The 19,816-nt window shown below is 33.3% G+C and overlaps 2 protein-coding genes across 2 annotated transcripts; both read right to left on the reverse strand.

Moving 5' to 3' along the window:
• Positions 1-659: 659 nt before the first annotated feature.
• Positions 660-4,176, reverse strand: LOC121262861 (probable xyloglucan glycosyltransferase 12). Its single transcript, XM_041165522.1, has 5 exons — positions 2,996-4,176; positions 2,544-2,852; positions 2,122-2,412; positions 1,911-2,024; positions 660-1,786 (listed from the first exon to the last, which is right to left on the reverse strand). The coding sequence occupies exons 1-5, from the start codon at positions 3,797-3,799 to the stop codon at positions 1,160-1,162; spliced, it is 2,145 nt and encodes a 714-aa protein (XP_041021456.1). The 5' UTR covers positions 3,800-4,176; the 3' UTR covers positions 660-1,159.
• Positions 4,177-15,622: 11,446 nt separating this feature from the next.
• On the reverse strand, positions 15,623-19,074 carry LOC121263136. Its single transcript, XM_041165940.1, is given in 5 exon segments — positions 15,623-15,896; positions 18,092-18,178; positions 18,404-18,599; positions 18,708-18,774; positions 18,777-19,074. Coding segments are annotated over 5 exon segments (618 nt in total). The 5' UTR covers positions 18,925-19,074; the 3' UTR covers positions 15,623-15,776.
• Between the last annotated feature and the right edge of the window lie 742 nt (positions 19,075-19,816).

Below are 19,816 nucleotides of genomic sequence, written 5' to 3' on the forward strand. Positions count from 1 at the left end.
TCAGATCCAGAGAAGAAAATCCATTATGTGAAAATCGTTATAATCACACAATTTTTCTCTTCATCTCAAAAGACACCCACAAAACTTTCTCACTAGCAAAATTTTAACTCTCACATCTTTCTCTTTTACAAAAAAAAGAACAGCAGATAAATTTTACTAGAATCATAAATTGCTAACTAAACTTATGACTTGGTGTACTTAAATTCATTTCAATTCAAAACCCACATAAACTCATTTTAACTCATCTCATCTCATCTCATCTCATCATTATAATTTTTTTAAATTTCTACACAAAATATAAAAAACAATTCAACTTTTATTTTATTATTTACAACTTATCTCAACTCATCTCTAAATCTAAACTACTTAACCTCCTTTTATAGACCTTGGACCTCGTCTCTTCCTCATTTCTCACCGACGTGGAACTCCAAAGAACAACACCCAACACTCTCCATGAAAAATCGCGCCGAATGACCAAAACAACCGATGGGTTTTCTTTGCCGCTGCAGCTCTTAACATTCGTTCTTTATTTCTTTTTGCAGTGTGTTGAAAAGAAGGGGGGAAGGGTGATGCGAGCAAAGCCTCGTAAGATGTTAGAAATTGAAGTGATGACGGACTAAAAATCTCGTTCACTCAGGCATCAGATAGAAACTCAAGCCTAAACAAGGAATAAATTCCACTCTCTTTCGTTATGGGAATCTCAACAACATTACGAGGCAATTGAGAAACGATAAGAAGCACAAGAGGAGTGCCACTATTCTGACTAAAACTGTTACTAAAATCTCTGTATGATGTTTGAACGACAATTGTTCATACAAAAGAATTGACCCAAAAAAGAAAAGAATCAAAACAAAAGAAAATTACAGAATAGAAAAATGAAACCTTACATATATTGAAGAGCTTCATCATTTTCTAACGTGAGTCTTTCTCCATATGAAAGTCATTCTTCTGTGCAGCGTGTAACACAATTTCTTCATGTATTGGGTAGATTCCGAGTGGGGATCTAGAGGGTGGAGGACAAGCTAGAAAGGAAGCACTCTCAGCCTCTGTGGATTTCCCCCACAGCTGTTTTCAGTCGGCGATACTCAGATTCCATGTCCACCCATGTTTCTTGTACTTATATCATCCATAAATAGCATCACAATCTCACGGTTCTTGTTCATTCCACCTGTTCGCCAATCAAATCTAAACCAACCAACAGGAATGATATCCCCTGAAACAGCAAGAAGTAGAAATGGATTCCCTGAGCCGACAGGAGACTCCTTGCTGAGGCTGTTAGGAGAAGGAAAGCTAATGCTAGCTCCTTCGTATATATTCTGTTATGCTTCTTCTTTCGAGAAGTCTTTTGCTCTTGCTGTAGTATTTCCTCCTCCATTTCCTTTAGATTGGGCACTGAGACCCCACGTTGATGTTTTGGCTCCTTCTCGACCAAGGAGACAAGATCACCCTCAGAGGAACGCCCAGATTTCTTAGTAACGACCCACTCATAAGCACTTCCAAGCTGGAATAGCCCGGAAATCATGGCATTGAACTTGGTCACCGACATGGTGTTCTCGAAAAGAAGGTAAGGGACGATAAATGGGAAAGATTTTGGGGCTGGGAGGATATTAAGAAAAGACATAGTGGCTGGGATATAACATACAACCCATGAAGGAAGCTCAGCCTCAGGTATGAACATTGTCATGGGAAGTATTATGCAGAAAAGGGTGAAGGAATAGAAGGGCAGTATCAGTTTTCTAAGGAGGAAGAAGAGAAATATCAAGTTGAATTTCTTCCCAAAACTTATCTGCATCAAGCCAAAATTGAGAAGAGCCGCGTCAGCAATTACATTCCGTCATGATTTTAAACAAATGAAATTGGATAAACAGAACGGAATTAGAAGGCAAGAACAATCTCAAACTCGAGTATACCTCAGCTCTCATTATATCTGGCAAACAAAGTCTAAACAACTGCATAGGTCCAGAATGCCATCTATGCTGTTGTTTCCGGTAAGCTTCATAAGATTCAGGTAATTCGCACTGACACTGAAGTTGAACACAAGAAGGTAACAATCAATTTCAGAGGAACTGTTTTTCGACAAATACAAATTCAACAAGATAAACGAACGAGGGGAAGCAGTACCTCGACATCATTGAGGAAAACGAATTTCCATCCCTTAAGATGAGCACGGACAGCAATGTCCATGTCCTCCACGGTGGTCCTCTCCAGCCACCCACCAGCATCCTCCAAGGCCTTGATCCTCCACACACCAGCGGTGCCATTGAACCCGAAGAAATTAATGAAAAGACCATTCACTTGCTGCTCTACCTCAAAATGGAAGGCCAAGTTAATGTTCTGCAACCTTGTTAGCAGATTCTCGTCCTTGTTCACAAAGGACCACCTTGCCTGAACCAATCCTACTTCTTCGTTATCCTGTTGTGTCACAACAAGGGACTCCATTCAAGTTACTCCGAGTGAATTACTAAGATAAACATAAGCATTAGACTCGTGTTATCTTTTTGAATTCTCATCCAAGTCCAGAAATTTTAGCAACTCATGTGTACCTTAAAATGAGGAACTGTTCGTTTGAGGAAATCAGGGTTGGGCTGAAAATCGGCATCGAAAATGGCAACAAACTCGTAGTCTTTAACATAGCTACAATTCATTGCGGACTTGAGATTTCCAGCCTTGTACCCATCTCTGATCACCCGATGCCGGTACACAATGTGGGCACCCTCTTGCTGCCATTTGTGGACCTCCTCTTTGATCAGCAATTGCGTCGTTGGGTCATCCGAATCATCCAGAATTTGAACCAGAAACTTCGATTTCGGCCAGTCTAAATTACACACTGCAGCAATGGATTGCTGATATACCTGAACGAAAGCATCCCCGAGTTGCATTAAAAACCGAAAACAGAAAAAGCTTTCCAGGGTTTAAATAGTGATTAGCAACGAGAGTTCGAAAAACCGAAGTAGGGACTTCGATTTCAATAATTCAATTTCCAACTTCTATTTACCTCCTTTTCATTGCACATGGGGATCTGAACAAGAACCATAGGGAAGAAACCATTATTCTCGCCCGATTCGAGATCCTTATCGCTTTCATCTTGTTTGGCAACCGGTTTGATCTTCTTTATTCGGATCCACAAGCATCCCAGACACAGAATTAGCCTATCCAGACTCTGGATTAAAAAGAGCACAGTACATGCATTCGCGAGGAATTGCAGAAGAGGACCAAGGTACTCCACCCGAACCCAAACCCACCTAGAATAAATCCAGTCGAACATACCCTTGGCCCTCAATGGGGTTGCCCACAGACTCTGCAACTGGAATTCGAAATGCGGAGCACCGAGATGCCAACCCTTGTAGAACGCAACCACCTCAAACCCTAGCAAAAGCACGGAAAGCCAGAGGAACATTTTGATGCAGAAGTAGAACCTGGTCTTCACCGTGGGGTTCTCTTTCTCCCTGCATCCCGCAACCTGGTCGTTGTCGGCGTCTTCGGAGTCGGTCTGACCCGAGGAGACGCGACGCCGGATCGCGGCGGCGAGGCTGAACATTGCGGCGGCAATGGATGTGAGGCAACCAGCGGCGCGATGGGCCTTGAGGAGCAGGACCCAAGTGAGTTGCTTGGCGTTCTTGCCGTCTCGGTGGCCTTTGTCTCTGGCGCGACCCGAACCGGGAGACTCGGTCGTGATGAGGAAGTCTTCTTCGGATGGACCCTCGAGCTCAACCATGGACCAATTTGGGTTCTCCATCTTCACCACCACCGGCGTTCCCCTGTGGCTCTGCTTCGCCCACCAATCGAACGAGGGTGCCATTTTTGGGAGTCCGATCTCACAGTTCCAGGACACGAGACCCCCTTAAACCTCGGTTTCAAGACGGCTAGGATAATAACAAAACTATCGGAATATACAAAAACAAAAGAAAAGGCTATGACTTCGATCTCATTGTCAGAAAAATGCAAACGCGTGGAGGAAATGGAAGTAAAAGGCAGCACCGGCACGAGGCATCTCTAAATCCTGGTTGACATTCGGAGAATACTCATACGAGAGAGCTAATTTCAGAGGGATGGATGGAGGGAGTGAAGATATAAAGAGCTAAAGCTCGTATTGAGAGCGGAATAAGTTCAGAAGCAGCTCTCGTTCAATTTACAGCTTGCAACAGAAGTGTCGAAAACGTCATAAGAAGCAGAATAAGGTGCGGTTTGGACACGAGGAGAAAGTTTAAAAATATTATAAGATAATAAAATATTATTTTTTGATGTTATTATTTTTTTAAAATTTTAAAAAATTAAATTAAATTTTATATTTTATATTTTATATAAAAATTTAAAAAATTATAACAATAAAATTGAGATGAAACAAAAGCTAATCGGCTCTTACTTCAATTTGATATCAAAATTATCTCAATTTATTTTATTTTATCTCGTTATTATAATTATTATATAAAATATAATAAATAATTTAATTTTTTTAAATTTTAAAATAATAATAATATTCAAAAAAAATATTTTAAAAATATTTTATTTAATTTTCATCTAAAATTATTTCATCTCATCTCACTATTTATATATCATCTTAATGTCTCGTTTGGTTACGCAGTTCAGATGAGATGAGATGATACATTTTGTTAAATAAAATTTTACTAATATAATTTTTTAATATAATTTTTATTTTAATATTTAAAAAAATTAAATTATTTATTATATTTTATGTAGAAGTTTGATAAAATTGTAATATGAGATGGGATGTTTTTATCTATCGAAACCGGGTGGTCTAGTTTGTTTTTACAAAACTTTTCAATTCATCTCATCTCATTTCATCTTATCAAATCATAATAATTTTCTTAAATTTTTACATAAAATAAAATAAATAATTAAATAAATTTTTTAAATTTTAAAATAAAAATAATATTAAAAAAATATTTTTAATAATATTTTATTTAACTTTTTACTTTCATTTTATTCCACATCATCTTATAGGTGAAAACAAACCAATCGAATGTATGTATGTGTGTTCCGGAGAGACGAAGACAGCGATTGATATATACGCGGAGATGTGGTAAGAGCTCAACGCGTCTTTGGGTTTTGATTCCAAAAAATCAAAACAATATTCATTGGAAATATGTACGCAGACAGCACGTTCTCGGGCTCCGAAATGGGTCCTTTTTTTAGTTTCTTTTTTCTTTCTGAGACAAAGAAATGATCGAATTTAAATGGGCAATAAGTAAAAGTTGCAAAGCCACAACAAGATACAGATTTCCGACAAAGACAGCCTTTTTTTTTTTTTTTTTGTTTCAATTTTGTTGAAGCCACCAACTTTTGTAAATTCAAATAAAACCACACGAGTTGGCACCGAATCCAGAAGGTTCAAAGGAAAGGATAAGGGAAGAGGGGGGAGAGAGTATAACGTGTAACCACCAACCGCGTAATGGTGGGGAGAGGAAAGTGAAAAATATTTGTCTGTTGTATTTTTAACGTTTTTGTTTTTGATGTCCTGCCATTTAATTGGTGGAGAGGTTTAGAAAGTCATTCTATGACCAAGTCCCTGGAAGTTCTATGACCAAGTCGGATTGTTCTTTTTTTTATTTTTTAAAAATTATTTAAAAGTGTTAAAAAAAAGATCTAAAAGAAAAACAAAAAATCTACATTGGCTTTTATGTTGATGGTTTTTGTTTAAAAATCATTAATTACCTTTTCCAAAGATAATAGTTTATATTCAATAAATTATACATGTAATGATATGTTAAAATGTTATGATATCTGCATGTATATATATGTATATTTAAAGGCATATTAATTCATTTTTTCCATTTTAATACCATCACTTAAATTGAGCACCTAATGGTATAAAATAGGGTTGAATACCATCTGACGAAACTGGCCGACACCGATGCAGACTGATCACTGAAGCACGAAATCAGCTAAAATCGGTAGAGAAACAGTCAGACGACAGTAGAAATTCCTTACTTAAAACTGACATTGGCCAATTCGATTTCAGTTTGAAGCAGGTTCAAATTGCCAAACCAACCGATTAAAAAAATATATATTTTTATACATATCATAGCTAAATAAAATATATTTTTATATAAAGTAGACTACACTTAAAAAAGTGTAAAAAAATATTATTTATTAGCGAGATTTACTTTTTTATAAAAGACTTATTATATGAGCTCATTTCAACTGTCAAAATTAATCTACAGATCACTTGATACAGCTTTCAAAAACTTCTAGTGGGGATTCTCAGAAGACAAAATTCATAATATGACATTAAAATCATGGAAGTCTATCATCTACTTACCGAAAAAAGGTGGCTTAAGTATCAGATTAATGAATAATATGAATCAAGCAATGTTAGCAAAAACAGGATGGGAATTAGGTGAGCCAATAAATGGTTTGTGGCACTCAATTCTAACTGTCAAATACCTAAAGAACACTATTTTCTGGGAGATAAAACAGAAGACAATTGATTCATGCATGTGGAAGGGAATACTCAAAACAAAGAATTTGCTAAATAAAGGTCGTTGTTTTCAAATTCTAAGTGGAGAATCAGTAAACATCTGGTCAGATCCATGGATTCCTTCACTGAATAACTTTAAACCACAGTAAATACAAGATATGGCCCTAGATTACCCAACTATTACTGTTTCAGATCTTATTATCAATAATTATAAGAGTTGGGATGTTCCAAAAATGCAAACTCTCTTTGATCAAGTAAGTATATCATATATAAAAAAAAATACCCCTCTCAACTAGATCAATGGAACGAGACAAAATTGTTTAGATACTAAACCACAATGGAAAATACTCTGTTAAGACAGCTTATCAGGTAACATTGAGTAGTCATGTTCTAGATCAACATGACAACTTAATATCACTCTTTAAGCCAATGTGGAGCCTAAAAATTTATGATAGGCATAAATTACTGATCTGGAAACTATTTTGGAATATTCTTCCTACTAAATCACGAATTGGTGATTTCGTTCCCCATCAAGAATCAGAAGAATGTCCACTCTGCAATCAAGAAAAAAAATACTCTAAAACATATTTTCATAGAATGTCTTGTCATCAGAATTTTGTGACAACAGAGCAGTTGGCTTCTAAACCTTGCAAGCTTGCCTATTACTATTAACTCTATTGTAGACTGGATCAAAATGATCATCTACCCAGAAAAAGAGTTGGGACTCCGAATAGAAGAAAAGCATCATTTTCAGCTATTTGCGATTATAATGCTAGATTTTATTTGGAGGAAAAGAAATAACATAGTCCACAATCACATCTCTTTGTCACTGGAATAAGCAAATGTCCAGTTGAAACACATCTATAAAGACTATAAAGATGCATGGAAAGAAAAACAGAGTCAACAGAGCAAAGAAGAAGAATGAAAGCCTCTTCCTCTAAATTATCTAAGCTTCTCAATTGATGCAGCAATACGAGACCAATATTCAGTTGTCTCAATAATACAAAGAAATCACAATAGAGAGATTTTGGGGATAATAACAAATAAGGTACAAACAACTATCCTTCTAGTGGCAGAAGCATCGGCAGCACTGCTAGCATCCAAAATGGCCTCTACTTAGAATCTAGCAATTATAGAAGGGGATGCTCAATCGATATTCACATCTACAGAGAATCCAGATTTCACTCCTTTTTGAAACATCTCAACCATCATTGAGGATATACTGATTAACTCTCGACATTATCAAGACTGGAGATTTATTAAAATTCATCGATCTCAAAATCGATGTGCACACTCTATGGCGCAATGGACAGCTACCAATCATGTTTTTAGAAGCCTGCCTATAGATAATATTCCTAATTTCTTTTTGCATATTGATAGTAGAAAAGATCTATTTTGAACTTTTGTATTTCTTTATATATCTATAAAATGTTTGATTAGAAAAATAAAAATAAAAATACACCAATAGGTTGTACGTTTATGAGCTTTTATTCATGTGCAAAAATCTTAATTGGTTTTTGGTTTTTCGTATAGTGTGAATAATTAGACGAGATGAGATAATTTTATATGAAAGTTAAAAGTTGAATAAAATATTGTTAGAATATTATTTTTTAATATTATTATTATTTTAAAATTTAAAAAAATTATAATAATGAAATGAAATCCTTTTACCTAAGATATCTAGATTTTGAGAAAGTCTCATTTTATTTATTTTGTACAATTTTCTAGTATATTTTTTAACAACAAAATTGTTATATTTGTTCTTATTCATTTTAAAATGTTGTTATCACACGCGCTCTTATTGCCGGTGCAATTGAGATACTCCCAACTTATTGCTAAAAGTTACGAGATAAGATATTAATCGCCAAAATTAGCCTCGACTGGAATCGGCCACCGACGGTTTCAATTGGAGGGCATTGGGGGCATTTCAGGAAGACTAGCTGACGGAAGTCCGGAAATACTGCAAACGTACTACTGAGCCCCGCGACATACGTCCACCATAGATCACCAATTATTACCCTCATCCAAATTTGGATTGGATTGAAAGAGAAAAGATATCTGTAGTTGAATTGTTTAGTAATTATATAATCGTTTTAAAATAAATAAATAAAATATAAAATTTGAATGAAAAAATAAATTTTTTAATTATAAATTTTATTTTTTTAAAATAATTATGTAGTATTTATGCACTTTACGGTTATATATAAAATTATTCGGTTTGAAAAGTTATATTTCATCTCATTTTATTTTATTATTATAATTTTTTAAAATTTTTACATAAAATATAATATGAGAAAATATACTTGTAATCATAAACTATACAACTGTCGCGTAATCGTTTTAAAAAAATGAATAAAATATGAGATCCATATAAAAAAGATTAATTTTTTAATTATGAACCTTACTATCTTTCAAAACGATTACGCATCGTTTACACACTTCATAGTTATATATAAAATTACTTATATAATAAATAATTTAATTTTTTTAAATTTAAAATAATAATAATATTAAAAAATAATATTTTAAATTTTTATCTAAAATAAAAATTTTTCATCACACTATTCAAATATATCTCACCTTTGGTTAGTGAGATGAGAATTTTTTAAATAATAATAAAATAATATATGAATAGAAATAAAATAGCTTGAATTGAATCTTTTTAAAATTTAGAATATGAGAAATAAAAAGTTGAATAAAAATACTATAAGATTAAAATGTTATTAAAATATTATCTTATAATATTATTATTTTTTAAATTTGAAAAAATTATAATAATTAGTTAAAAAATATTTATATTTAAATTATATTTTGAACGAATATATGATAAAATTAGATAATATGAAATAAAATTTTAAAAATTGCAAGTCATAAATGATTTGTCTTTACACGAACATTCATACTGATGAGCTGCACTAGAGTATCTCTCTCGCGGTAATAACGAGTCATTGCGTAGTCACGTGAGGACCGTGGGTCCTTGAGTGCCGACTCAAAATTATAAAAGAGTAGTGACAAATATATAACATTTTACATAATATTTTTTACAATATATTATAAAAATAAAGATATTTTTATAAATGACGTTAATTTTATAAAATATTTTATAAAAATATTCCTTCTTTTAAATATTATTATATAAAATATAATATAAAGCGTTGTGTGATTATTATTTTTTATTATAAAATTTCACTCAGGACTCAAATGCAAAAGGACGCACCGGATAAGGGATAAAATGGACATTTCAACAAGAACTAAATTGTTCAGGTGTTTTTCGTGATTCTGAGGAGATCGGGGGGAGCGAAAAGGGATTTCGCGTCCATCAACCTTAATCAATTTGATTGATGGGATTCGTCGAAGGTGTACGTAGCTGGTATAGCTAGTGAGTTTTGGACACGACGCAGCAGGAGACGAGGAACGAACGAACCGCACGTGAAGAACAGTACACGACGAGTAAGACAATGGGACACGTGGAAGCGGTGGTCCTACGAGACACCGAGGAACAAGCTGGCCACCACAGCCGGCAATGGAGCTTGTCGTGCCCGCAGGCATTTGCGCGCAATCTCCGCTACCACACCTGCTCCGACGTTTCTAAAAGATTGGAGAATTTTTAATTTCTTGTTGATTACCAAGTCTTAAATAAAAAGTATAAAGACTTTTAATAAGATATACAATATTTAAGATAAGAAAAAATAAGCACTACATTTATGAATATATTTTATAAAAATAAAGTTATGAATTATGCCTTTTTGATTACACAAATGAGATGAGATAAAAGTTGATAGTTAAATAAAATATTATTAAAATATAATTTTTATTTTAAATTATTTATTATATTTTATGTAGAAATTTAAAAAAATTATAATGATTATATGAAATAAAATAATTTTATCTGTGAAACCAAGCGATCCTTTAGAGTTCATGTTATGTTAAATTTATTTAATAATAAAATAATTTCATAATTTAATGTATTATATCAAATCATGTTAATTTATAAATTTATTCTTATAAAATTTATTTGTAGTTAAAAAGTTTTACAAAAAATAATACAATTATCACTCTTACACAAATATTACAACTATTAAAAATAATAATCTCTTAAAATATATTTAAACTGTTGATGGTAAGGTAATGTGATTGAATTAAAGGGAAAATAAAAACTTTGAATAATAATCGAGTCAAAATTGTGCAGTAACCTCAAAAACGTGTTTCTGTTTCAAACTTCCATGGTCAAGTAAGCATCTTGTTCCACACACAACATCTGAATCCAGGATTTGACCGGAAATAGAACTAATGGGTGACAGCTTATCTCCTCCGTACGATTGCTTTTGGATTCTTTTTTTCCTTTTACAAATCAACGTACAGAATTATCCACGGATAATACTAGTCTTCTCATTGGGAGCTCCCGCTTGGGGCTCCCGCTGGGATTTTTTATTTATTTTTTATTTTCTTTTATTTATTGTTTAAATTTTTTTTTTTAACAGTGATGTGATTTTTTTTTAATATTTGAAAATATTTAAAAAATATATGTAAACAATGACAAAAAAAAAAAAAAATCACATATCAAATACACCAGCGGAGCCCTTGCGGTAACTCTAGAAGGATCCAATTATCAAAGTTTCGTTTGCAATAACATTGAAGAAAAATACCTTTCTTTTTTTAAAAAATCATCATGACATGTAGGCCCCATGGCATCTTTATTATCAAATCAAAGGGTTTACGTGTGAATAAAGGGCCATTTGTCACACTTTAAATTCAATAACGGATTAAGGAGTTTGATTATAATAGCTGTACAATGATATGTTGGAATCTTTAATTGTTCAATGTACTGTGCATATAGAAATAAATTAGGTTGAAATATAGACCGGACACGTTTCATAATAGACGTATGAGTCAAATTAGAAATGAAGAATTCTATGCATCATTATTTATTTTCACACTTTATATTTATAATTTTTTTTTTATAAAATGTGAGTATTTTTTATAAAATATGAGATGTAGGATAGTGATATATAAATTTAATCAATATTTAATATACAATATTTATTTGTTTATATGACGAGTCTTTATTGTTAGTATTTATTTTATATCGAATCATATTACTACGTGTTAATTAAAGCCGTCATGTGTTTTTTAGCATCAAAAGTAGTTATTTCCAAATTCGGATGAGAACTACATAGTACCTATTCCTCGAACCAGAGGAATAAAAAAGTCATAGAGAACGCATATAATATAGGAATGACTATAAACAGAGGATTGTTCCAATTAAATCCAAAAGCATTATCAAGCAATCTTTTTTAATTTCTCTTTATAATTACGTGATAAGTGAATAAAAAAAAATTAGTATATTAAGATTGAAAAATTATATTTATCATTTCTTATACCATCTATACGATTGGTCATTTTTATCCTTTTATTTAAATATATATATTGATGTTTAAATATATATATTTAAATAGAAGGATAAAAATATCAAATCGCATATTAGTGTGCGGTGTAAGGATAATAAATAACATTTCTCATTCAAATTTTATTGGTTTAAATAAATAATTTTGAATCATGGTCAATTTATATTTAACGGAGACATGATTTAAAAACCACACAAACTCGACATGATAACGCAAATCACCAACTTACCATTATATATAAATGACAATGAAATGGAGGATTGTCGAAATTAATACCAAACATTACAAGTATCTAACTTTTCAGAGTTTGTAGAAATTATATGTAAATATATTCTTTTTTGTATTATCTTATATATAAGATTAGTGAGGACACATGAGACAAGGTGTGCATTTGATCTACTTATTCAATAATTGATATGACTTGAATATGACGTGAATGACAGGTTTAAAAAAAATTGTTAGACTTGTGCAGAGGTATGGATCAGAAAATAATTGAAATGGTGGCTGTAATAATGAGGGGTATATGGTATAAAAGAAACAATTATATTTTTGAGAAGAAGTTTTGGAAGCCAGGTAATGTAGTACATATGGCAGTTACGGGGTTGGAAGCTTTTTATTCAGCAAATGAGGAAAAAACTGAGTTGAATAAGGGGAAGGGAGGGAAAAGAGAAAAATGTCATCGAAAATGCCCTATTGGTGTAGCTTTCAAAGTCAATTTTGATGGAGCTCTTGACCAGAGTTGCTCAAAGATGGGAATGGGAGTGGTAATTAGAGATAGAGGGAGAGGTAGTTGCTGCTATGTGTGCTTCAAGAAGAGATATCCAAAATTCTTATGTGGCAGAAGGGATGGCCTTGTGGAGAGCAATGAGATTCTGTCTAGAGATTGGTGTGGTGGATGTGGTTTTTGAAGGAAATTCAAAAGAATTGATTGAGGCTGTGATGTCAGACGAAGAGGAGGACTCCAGATGGGGGCTGATTGTTGAAGATATTAAGCAACTGGGGAATCTGCACAGCAATTGGAAGGTGGTTTTCAGTCATAGGGAAAGTAATGAAGTGACTCATAATTTGGCAAGAATAGCTCTCTTGAATGATGAGGAACTTTTCTGGATGGAAGAGGTACCAAACTCTATACAACAGTATATTGTAAAGGACAAACTTTGTAACATTTTACAGTGAATGAATATTGATGAATGATTCAAAATAATAATAATAATAATAATGAGTCATTTAATAAACAAGTCATATCCATTATGCACAAGTAGTAGAGTGATTTTATTGAGTTCTCACTCTGGTTTATGACAGGAGATGACACACCTCAAGTTTAATTATAAATAAGAAGCAACACAAGTTACAAGACAAGTTATATAAAAATATATGTTGATCTTTTTACTAAAACAAATAAGATTATTGAATAAAATAATTTTGTCAATCAAACTCTTCATATTATAGGTCTGCGATTGAATTGTATTAAATAAAAGATCGAAAGTCCTGTTTCTAAATCGACTTCCAAAATTGAAATTTTTTTTATTATTTTACCATAGAATAGACAAGGTCCTAAGACCAAACAGGCCAACATTTTTAATAAAATTAATCAAATACTTATTGATTTAAAGAAATAACAACACTCTACCAGTGCTTTAAATAATAATGGCGAAGAAGTTGTTTCTGATTTTTTTACAGATGAATTTGGGGTCAACCATTTACCCACTCATGCCCTAAATGCTCTTTCTAGTAAAATGGGTCTTACAAACACAGCCATTGGGATTCTTTACAACCGGGGTTGCGCCAACAGAAATAAGAATTGAACAAGATTAAAAAAGTATGAAGTAAAAAATGGAAAACAACACAATAGATGAGATGAGATATCTTATCCCACCTTTCATCTACTAACATTTTTAGTCTTTCATCTTATTGCTTTGATCTCCATTTGAGAAAGTGTAAAAATTTAACCTGCCATAATGTAGAATGCTAGATTTGTGATCGTTATATATACATATATATATATATATATATATAAACACATAAATACGTATACATGTAAAAATTTATAAACTTTGTAGGTATAGACGGACGCATAGTTTTTTTTTTTCCTAATCAAGTTTGCATATTTATAAATAAGAAGTTTTAAATTACAATACTAGGAGGGCCCTTGCTACTATCAATAAGTGCAATACTAGAAGATAAAATAGCTATTGGTATGCGACCAATCACTCCATTAGTTGCGGCCCATTGCTCCACAGAATGCTCAAATCGATTTTGAGATCGATCTATTTTTTTAAAACACCATCTTATATGAGAGGACATGATAAGAGCTATGTCTTTAGAGATGAGAGAAATTTGCCAGACTGAAGATGACTCTTGAATTGCTGAGATACAAGAAGAGAATCTCCTTCAATTGTAACATTTAGAATGTTTAACTGTTTAGTCATATTGATTGCAAGTCTTGCCGCAATTGCTTATGCAACTACTGGAATTGTTGTGCCAATTTCTTCTGTCCATATTTCAATTGTACTTCCTTCAAAATCACGACTTATTGCAAAGGCCAAAGAGGACGATGTCCTGACTACCACATCAAAAGAAATGCTTATAGTGTTGTGATAAGGGTTTTGCCATAGTTGTGGTTGCTTTTCTTCTAGCTTCATTTGCCAAGCAGATAAATATTCTTGATAAAGGAAACCCGCGGTGCAAGTGTATGTAAATCAACAAAAACTAAATTTCAATGAGCAATTTACTATACAATATAGGTTTGTACCCAACCGAACTTTGCTTTTACGCACTTGAAATTAATTATATGCCATGATAATGGATATGGACATCATAACACCGTCATCCACGTGTAACAGTTTATTCTCACCATCAGCAACCACTTCTTGCTGATAATATCAATAATGCCCATAATCTACAAGAACAACATCAGCCATGTGCAGATTTCATGAAAGCGGCTTTTTTTTTTAACAAAAGGGGAGAAGGAGAGAATCTTCCTTCAAATTGGGTGGGAATAAATTTTTTAAATAAAGGAATAAATAGTAATTTTTTAACTTAATTTTTAAAAAAAATATAAACTTATCGCATAATCACTACCGGGCGAATGACTATATTTACAAAGATAGACATGTTACATTGACTAAGGTGTAACTAAAAATTGATAAATCAAGAGACACCCCATTGGACGCCCATCGCCTAGTCCATTTCAGTTGAATTTTTTTTACTCCTACGTAAATATTAGTAATTGAGTTATTATATTCTTAAATCGGTGTATAAAACACACCATCCATATCACTTAAATGATAAGTTTTAATTTATAAAATTCAAATTTTAAAAATTATCTTATAAATCAACCTATGCCACATAATTTTTTTTAATAATTAATATTGCAAAACATATAGAACTTTCAACATAATATGCAAATTTTATCACATGTAGAATTAATGAAATAACTTTGCACAAGATTTATGAATTTGGGATTTGTCAGTAGCATTACTTTTATGGAAAAAGCTATATCGATCAAACTCGCACTCTCGTTCTTTCTTAATGTAGAGGAAAAAGCAACAATGTCTCAAAACTTTTTTAGTTTAGCCATACTAGTAAAATGAATCCGAACACTCGGATGGGCTTTAATAAAGCACGTGAGGCCCAAACCCAAAAATAAGATTTTAATTCATGTCCGAACAAATTGAAAATTTTCCATGAGAAAGATCCCCGCAAATGGTACATCAAAGCAGCAACAATGGGTCATTTTGATGGTACTTTGCAGAAAGTGATGGGCTAGAAACCATAATAGTAAAAAGAAAAAAGGTTTAGCATTAAGTAAATAAAAATTTACAACTGTCAGGTAAGGGACTTGAACAAGCTTGTTAGAACATATAAGACTTACAGAGGACATAGTTTTAGAAAACTGGATATGCATTGTAGTCAACTTCCTCGACGCTAAATCAACTTTTTCTCTTCCTCTTGGAGGTTTTACATGGATTAATCTTGGCCCCTACAGCAACACTCCACAAAGCCCTTTCTACATCTGATGGAGTGAAGGTATCGTCTTCTGAACTTAATTCCTGCATATGATCTTCCATCAGAAATTAAAAAGACAGCCATTATCCATAAAAGTGGGGAACATTTCAACTCTGACTATTGGTACAATTTATTTGACGGGCAGAAACCAACATGGAGCAAGTGCATTCTTAATTTTTTTTTTTTATTGATAGGGATCCCCATTCATTACTAGTTTCCCGTCACTACAGATTGATTGTCCTTACCTAACTACATGGCAATGGTCTTGGGAGTGCAATTGCTAGAGCACAAGAGAATGAAGAGTAATGATTTCAGCAAGAGCAGCCGGATGGACTACTATAGTGAGGTTTTGAGATTTGTATATCTATTATCTAGAAGCTATGAAGAATTCTTAGTTAACATCCTGAAGTTCATGTTTGAATATATAATTAGAGGGAAAAGTTTTATTTGAATTTTAGTAGGAGTACACGGACAGGGAAGTAATTTGCCAAAAACAGTAAATTCAACTCCGCTCCAATCAAAGTTGGAGTCGGATTGAGTTGGAGTCAAACACAAAATTTACAAACTCCGAATTTTAATTTTGATTAAAAGCGATTTTCTTAATAAAGTGTAAACTACAACTATAATTAATACTTATTGAAGTGAATCAAGACTCACGAGACCCAATAAAGACAAAAGCTATCCGTAGCCTTCGTAACACCACCCCAAACATCCCCAAACCACAGTTGGGCATCCCTCCCTCCCATTCTCACTGGCCACTCTAAGTTCCAAGTAGATCCTCTCTCCTTTCAGCTATTCTCTTGCATTTTTAGGTCCATTTTTTACTCTCGTAAAGAGTACATTTTAGCCTGGATCTGTAACCCTCCAGTCCTCACCACCCAGAAAAAACTCACACGGCAAAAATTGTCAAAGCCCAATAGAAACTACCAGACAGCCAAGAGAAACTCATGCTCCAGTTTATGGACAACAAATGTTGGTCAGCAGGGGAAGGGTCGGAGATGTAGTTGGTGTGTAAACTAGCCTCCGACTCTGACACTCTGAACTAGGATTTATATACACTAATCATTCACAAAAAACTACTATTGCACCACCGACCCACTAATAGCATTGAGTTTAAAACCATACTAACAAAAACAATATGTTTGACACAAATATCAGAGCTGTTATCCATCAGGAGACATGAGAAGCACTGGGGTAAGCAAAGTAATAATAGCCACAACATTGCTCTCCAAATGATCTGGTTTTATGGTTTTATCACATGGTTAATAGCAATCACTGTTGCAGAGGTTCAGCCTCTTAGGAATCTGCAGAAAATGTTGATATTATGATACCATCACGAATAATATCCTGTCACCAAACTATCTCCCAAGCACCACCAAGGCTGATATGAACAAAAAGCCCATATCAGCATCACTAATAAAGATCCTCTCACAACCTTATACTACATTTCTCTGTATAGGGAAATGCCACTTACAAAAAGCAATACATTTCAAAGTTTTGGTTCCTAGTTTTCTAATGTGTCAGATTCACCAGATGATCAACATCCCAAACCTTCTATTGATGAAATAACTTTATTTTTATGTATTTAGGGCTTCTTTTGGTAAGCAATAATTTTATCTGCATAAAGAGTGATGGTTTCCCCAGGAAGTTTGCACCTATAACGATGAAATGACTTTATCTTGATGTAGGGATTCTTTTGGTGAGCAATAAATTTATTTACATAAAGAGTGATGGTTTCCCCAAGAAGTTTGCACCTATAACAACCCTTAAAATAGAGCAAAGAAAGGTTATGATGTAAGAAAGAATCTAGTCACCACAACAGCCTTATTCTTGACTAGCTGCTTGCCAAAAATTAATTTTTGAAAAGTAAACATCCTGTTATAATTTATTAGGAAAAAATCCTCCGAATATTTCTTCTCTTAGTCTTCCCATCTGTGCCATTACTCGCACACAATATGCGTTCGATGTTAAGTCACAAAAAGAATATACTTGCCATACATTTGAGATTAGTGTGTTTTATGTGGAAATATTTGCTAACGAGCTGTAGCATAAATGACACATCCTGTCTAAAAATTGGTAGACGAACAAAATAATCACAGTTGATTATTGCAGTCCAACAATTGTGAATGGCCTTAACTCGTGCGTCACTTATAACGGCAAGGACTTGCTTGGAGTATTTTCTTCCCTTAATACACTTGCCAGTATTAAACATATAGTTAAACGAGGGACATTCACTGACCTTTGCTTTAGTCTGGAGTTTATCAGCGAACAGCAGGTACTGCTTGAGTGAATAATCTTTTGAGTTCCCAAGGGCCGCCTCCATAGCCTGTTCACCAACATTACAACAAATCGATAATTATACCTAAAAATCAAGGATAAACAGCAACGGAATTTCCGTAGTATAACAAATTTTGACGTCATCTTAACCCCAAATTTAGCAATTTAGCTAACTTATGTCCATATCACTCACTCGCTCGTGTCTGCTGTACCTAATCACGCACATAGACCGCAACAAGACATATATTGACTATAATTAAATTTCGAATTTTACCTCATCAGACATGAACGGTGCCAAATCCGGAGCGTAAGCGGCCAAAATAGCGGAGGCGGTAGCAGGACCAACGCCTTTGAGCGCCGTAAGCTCGGACACAGCCTTGGAGACATCGGGAAGAGATTGAAATGCCTTTTGGGATGAGGATTTCACCAGGACCTCATCCAAAGAAGAAACGAAGTCCAACAAACGCGGCCTGAAGTTCACATATAATATTCTCGTCAATAATATTCACACGCAAAAGGTAATCTATATGCATGTATGAATAGAGAGAGAGAGAGAGAGAGAGAGAGAGAGAGAGTACCTCCATTTGCCACGCGTGAGCTTCCATTGCATGAGAGTGGAGAGTTCAGTGGTGGTGATGTAGGGTTAGGGTTTCGTTGGTGAAGAATTGGAGGGAGTAGGTTGCAGTAGAAGTGGTCGAGGGAAATTAAATTGGGTTTGTTGAGGGATTGAATGCGATTTGAGTAGGATGAAAGAGCCTCTTTCCAGAGACTCGGATCAGAGCACTCTAAATTCATTTTACTCCTTCCTTCCTATACCTTTCTCCTCTCCTCTCCCCTCCTCCCTCCGCTTTAGTATCGTATGCCTCTCCCCGCGTGCCAGATTGTAAAGTTCGCGGTACTTTTATGAAGACTGCCCTTTGCTGTTAGGCTCCTGGCTTTTCTGAAAGGAAACTGTTTTGTATTCCAAATATGTCTCTGATATAAATTTATCTCATTAATTATTGGTAAATCTTTTTATTTTTAAATTTTTTTATAAAAAAATTAAAATTTATCTCAACATATTTATTCATACAAATATATATATATATATATATCAATTTCTTTACAATCAAATACATCTCAATAAGATTTATAAAATATTAATATTTATAAATCAAATCAGATCATCTGAAATTATCTTAGCATCCAATGCAGCCTTTTAGTGTAATTATTTTTTTCAAATGTTTAAAAAAAGTTATCACTAATTAATTTGTGTATGTTTTTTTAATATTAAATAAAAATAAAATACACTATAAGCACTTTTGGAGACATGTTTAGAGAGCATCCTAGCATCATCATTTGGAAAATTATCATACTCTCGAATATAGATATAATTTATAAAGGACAATGATTAATTTACAGGTTTATATAACCTTATATTAAATGAAAATAATTTTACAAAATTTAAATTTATTTTACACTGATTGATTATGAAATAATTATAAATATATTATATATATTTGTGGTTTTTTCAATTCTTAGGCATGCTCATAACTTACTTGGCAATTTCCCTTTGATCTTTGAAGTGTGTTTTTTTTAAAAAAAAAGGGATTCAAGCATATCAACAATGCCACATGGACATAATTAGAGTGAGATGGAAATCTTTTCCTCTTATGAAATGAATTTTATAGGTAATTCAATAGAATTA

Source organism: Juglans microcarpa x Juglans regia, chromosome 4S (assembly GCF_004785595.1).
Source record: "Juglans microcarpa x Juglans regia isolate MS1-56 chromosome 4S, Jm3101_v1.0, whole genome shotgun sequence".
NCBI classification, from domain to species: Eukaryota; Viridiplantae; Streptophyta; class Magnoliopsida; order Fagales; family Juglandaceae; genus Juglans; species Juglans microcarpa x Juglans regia.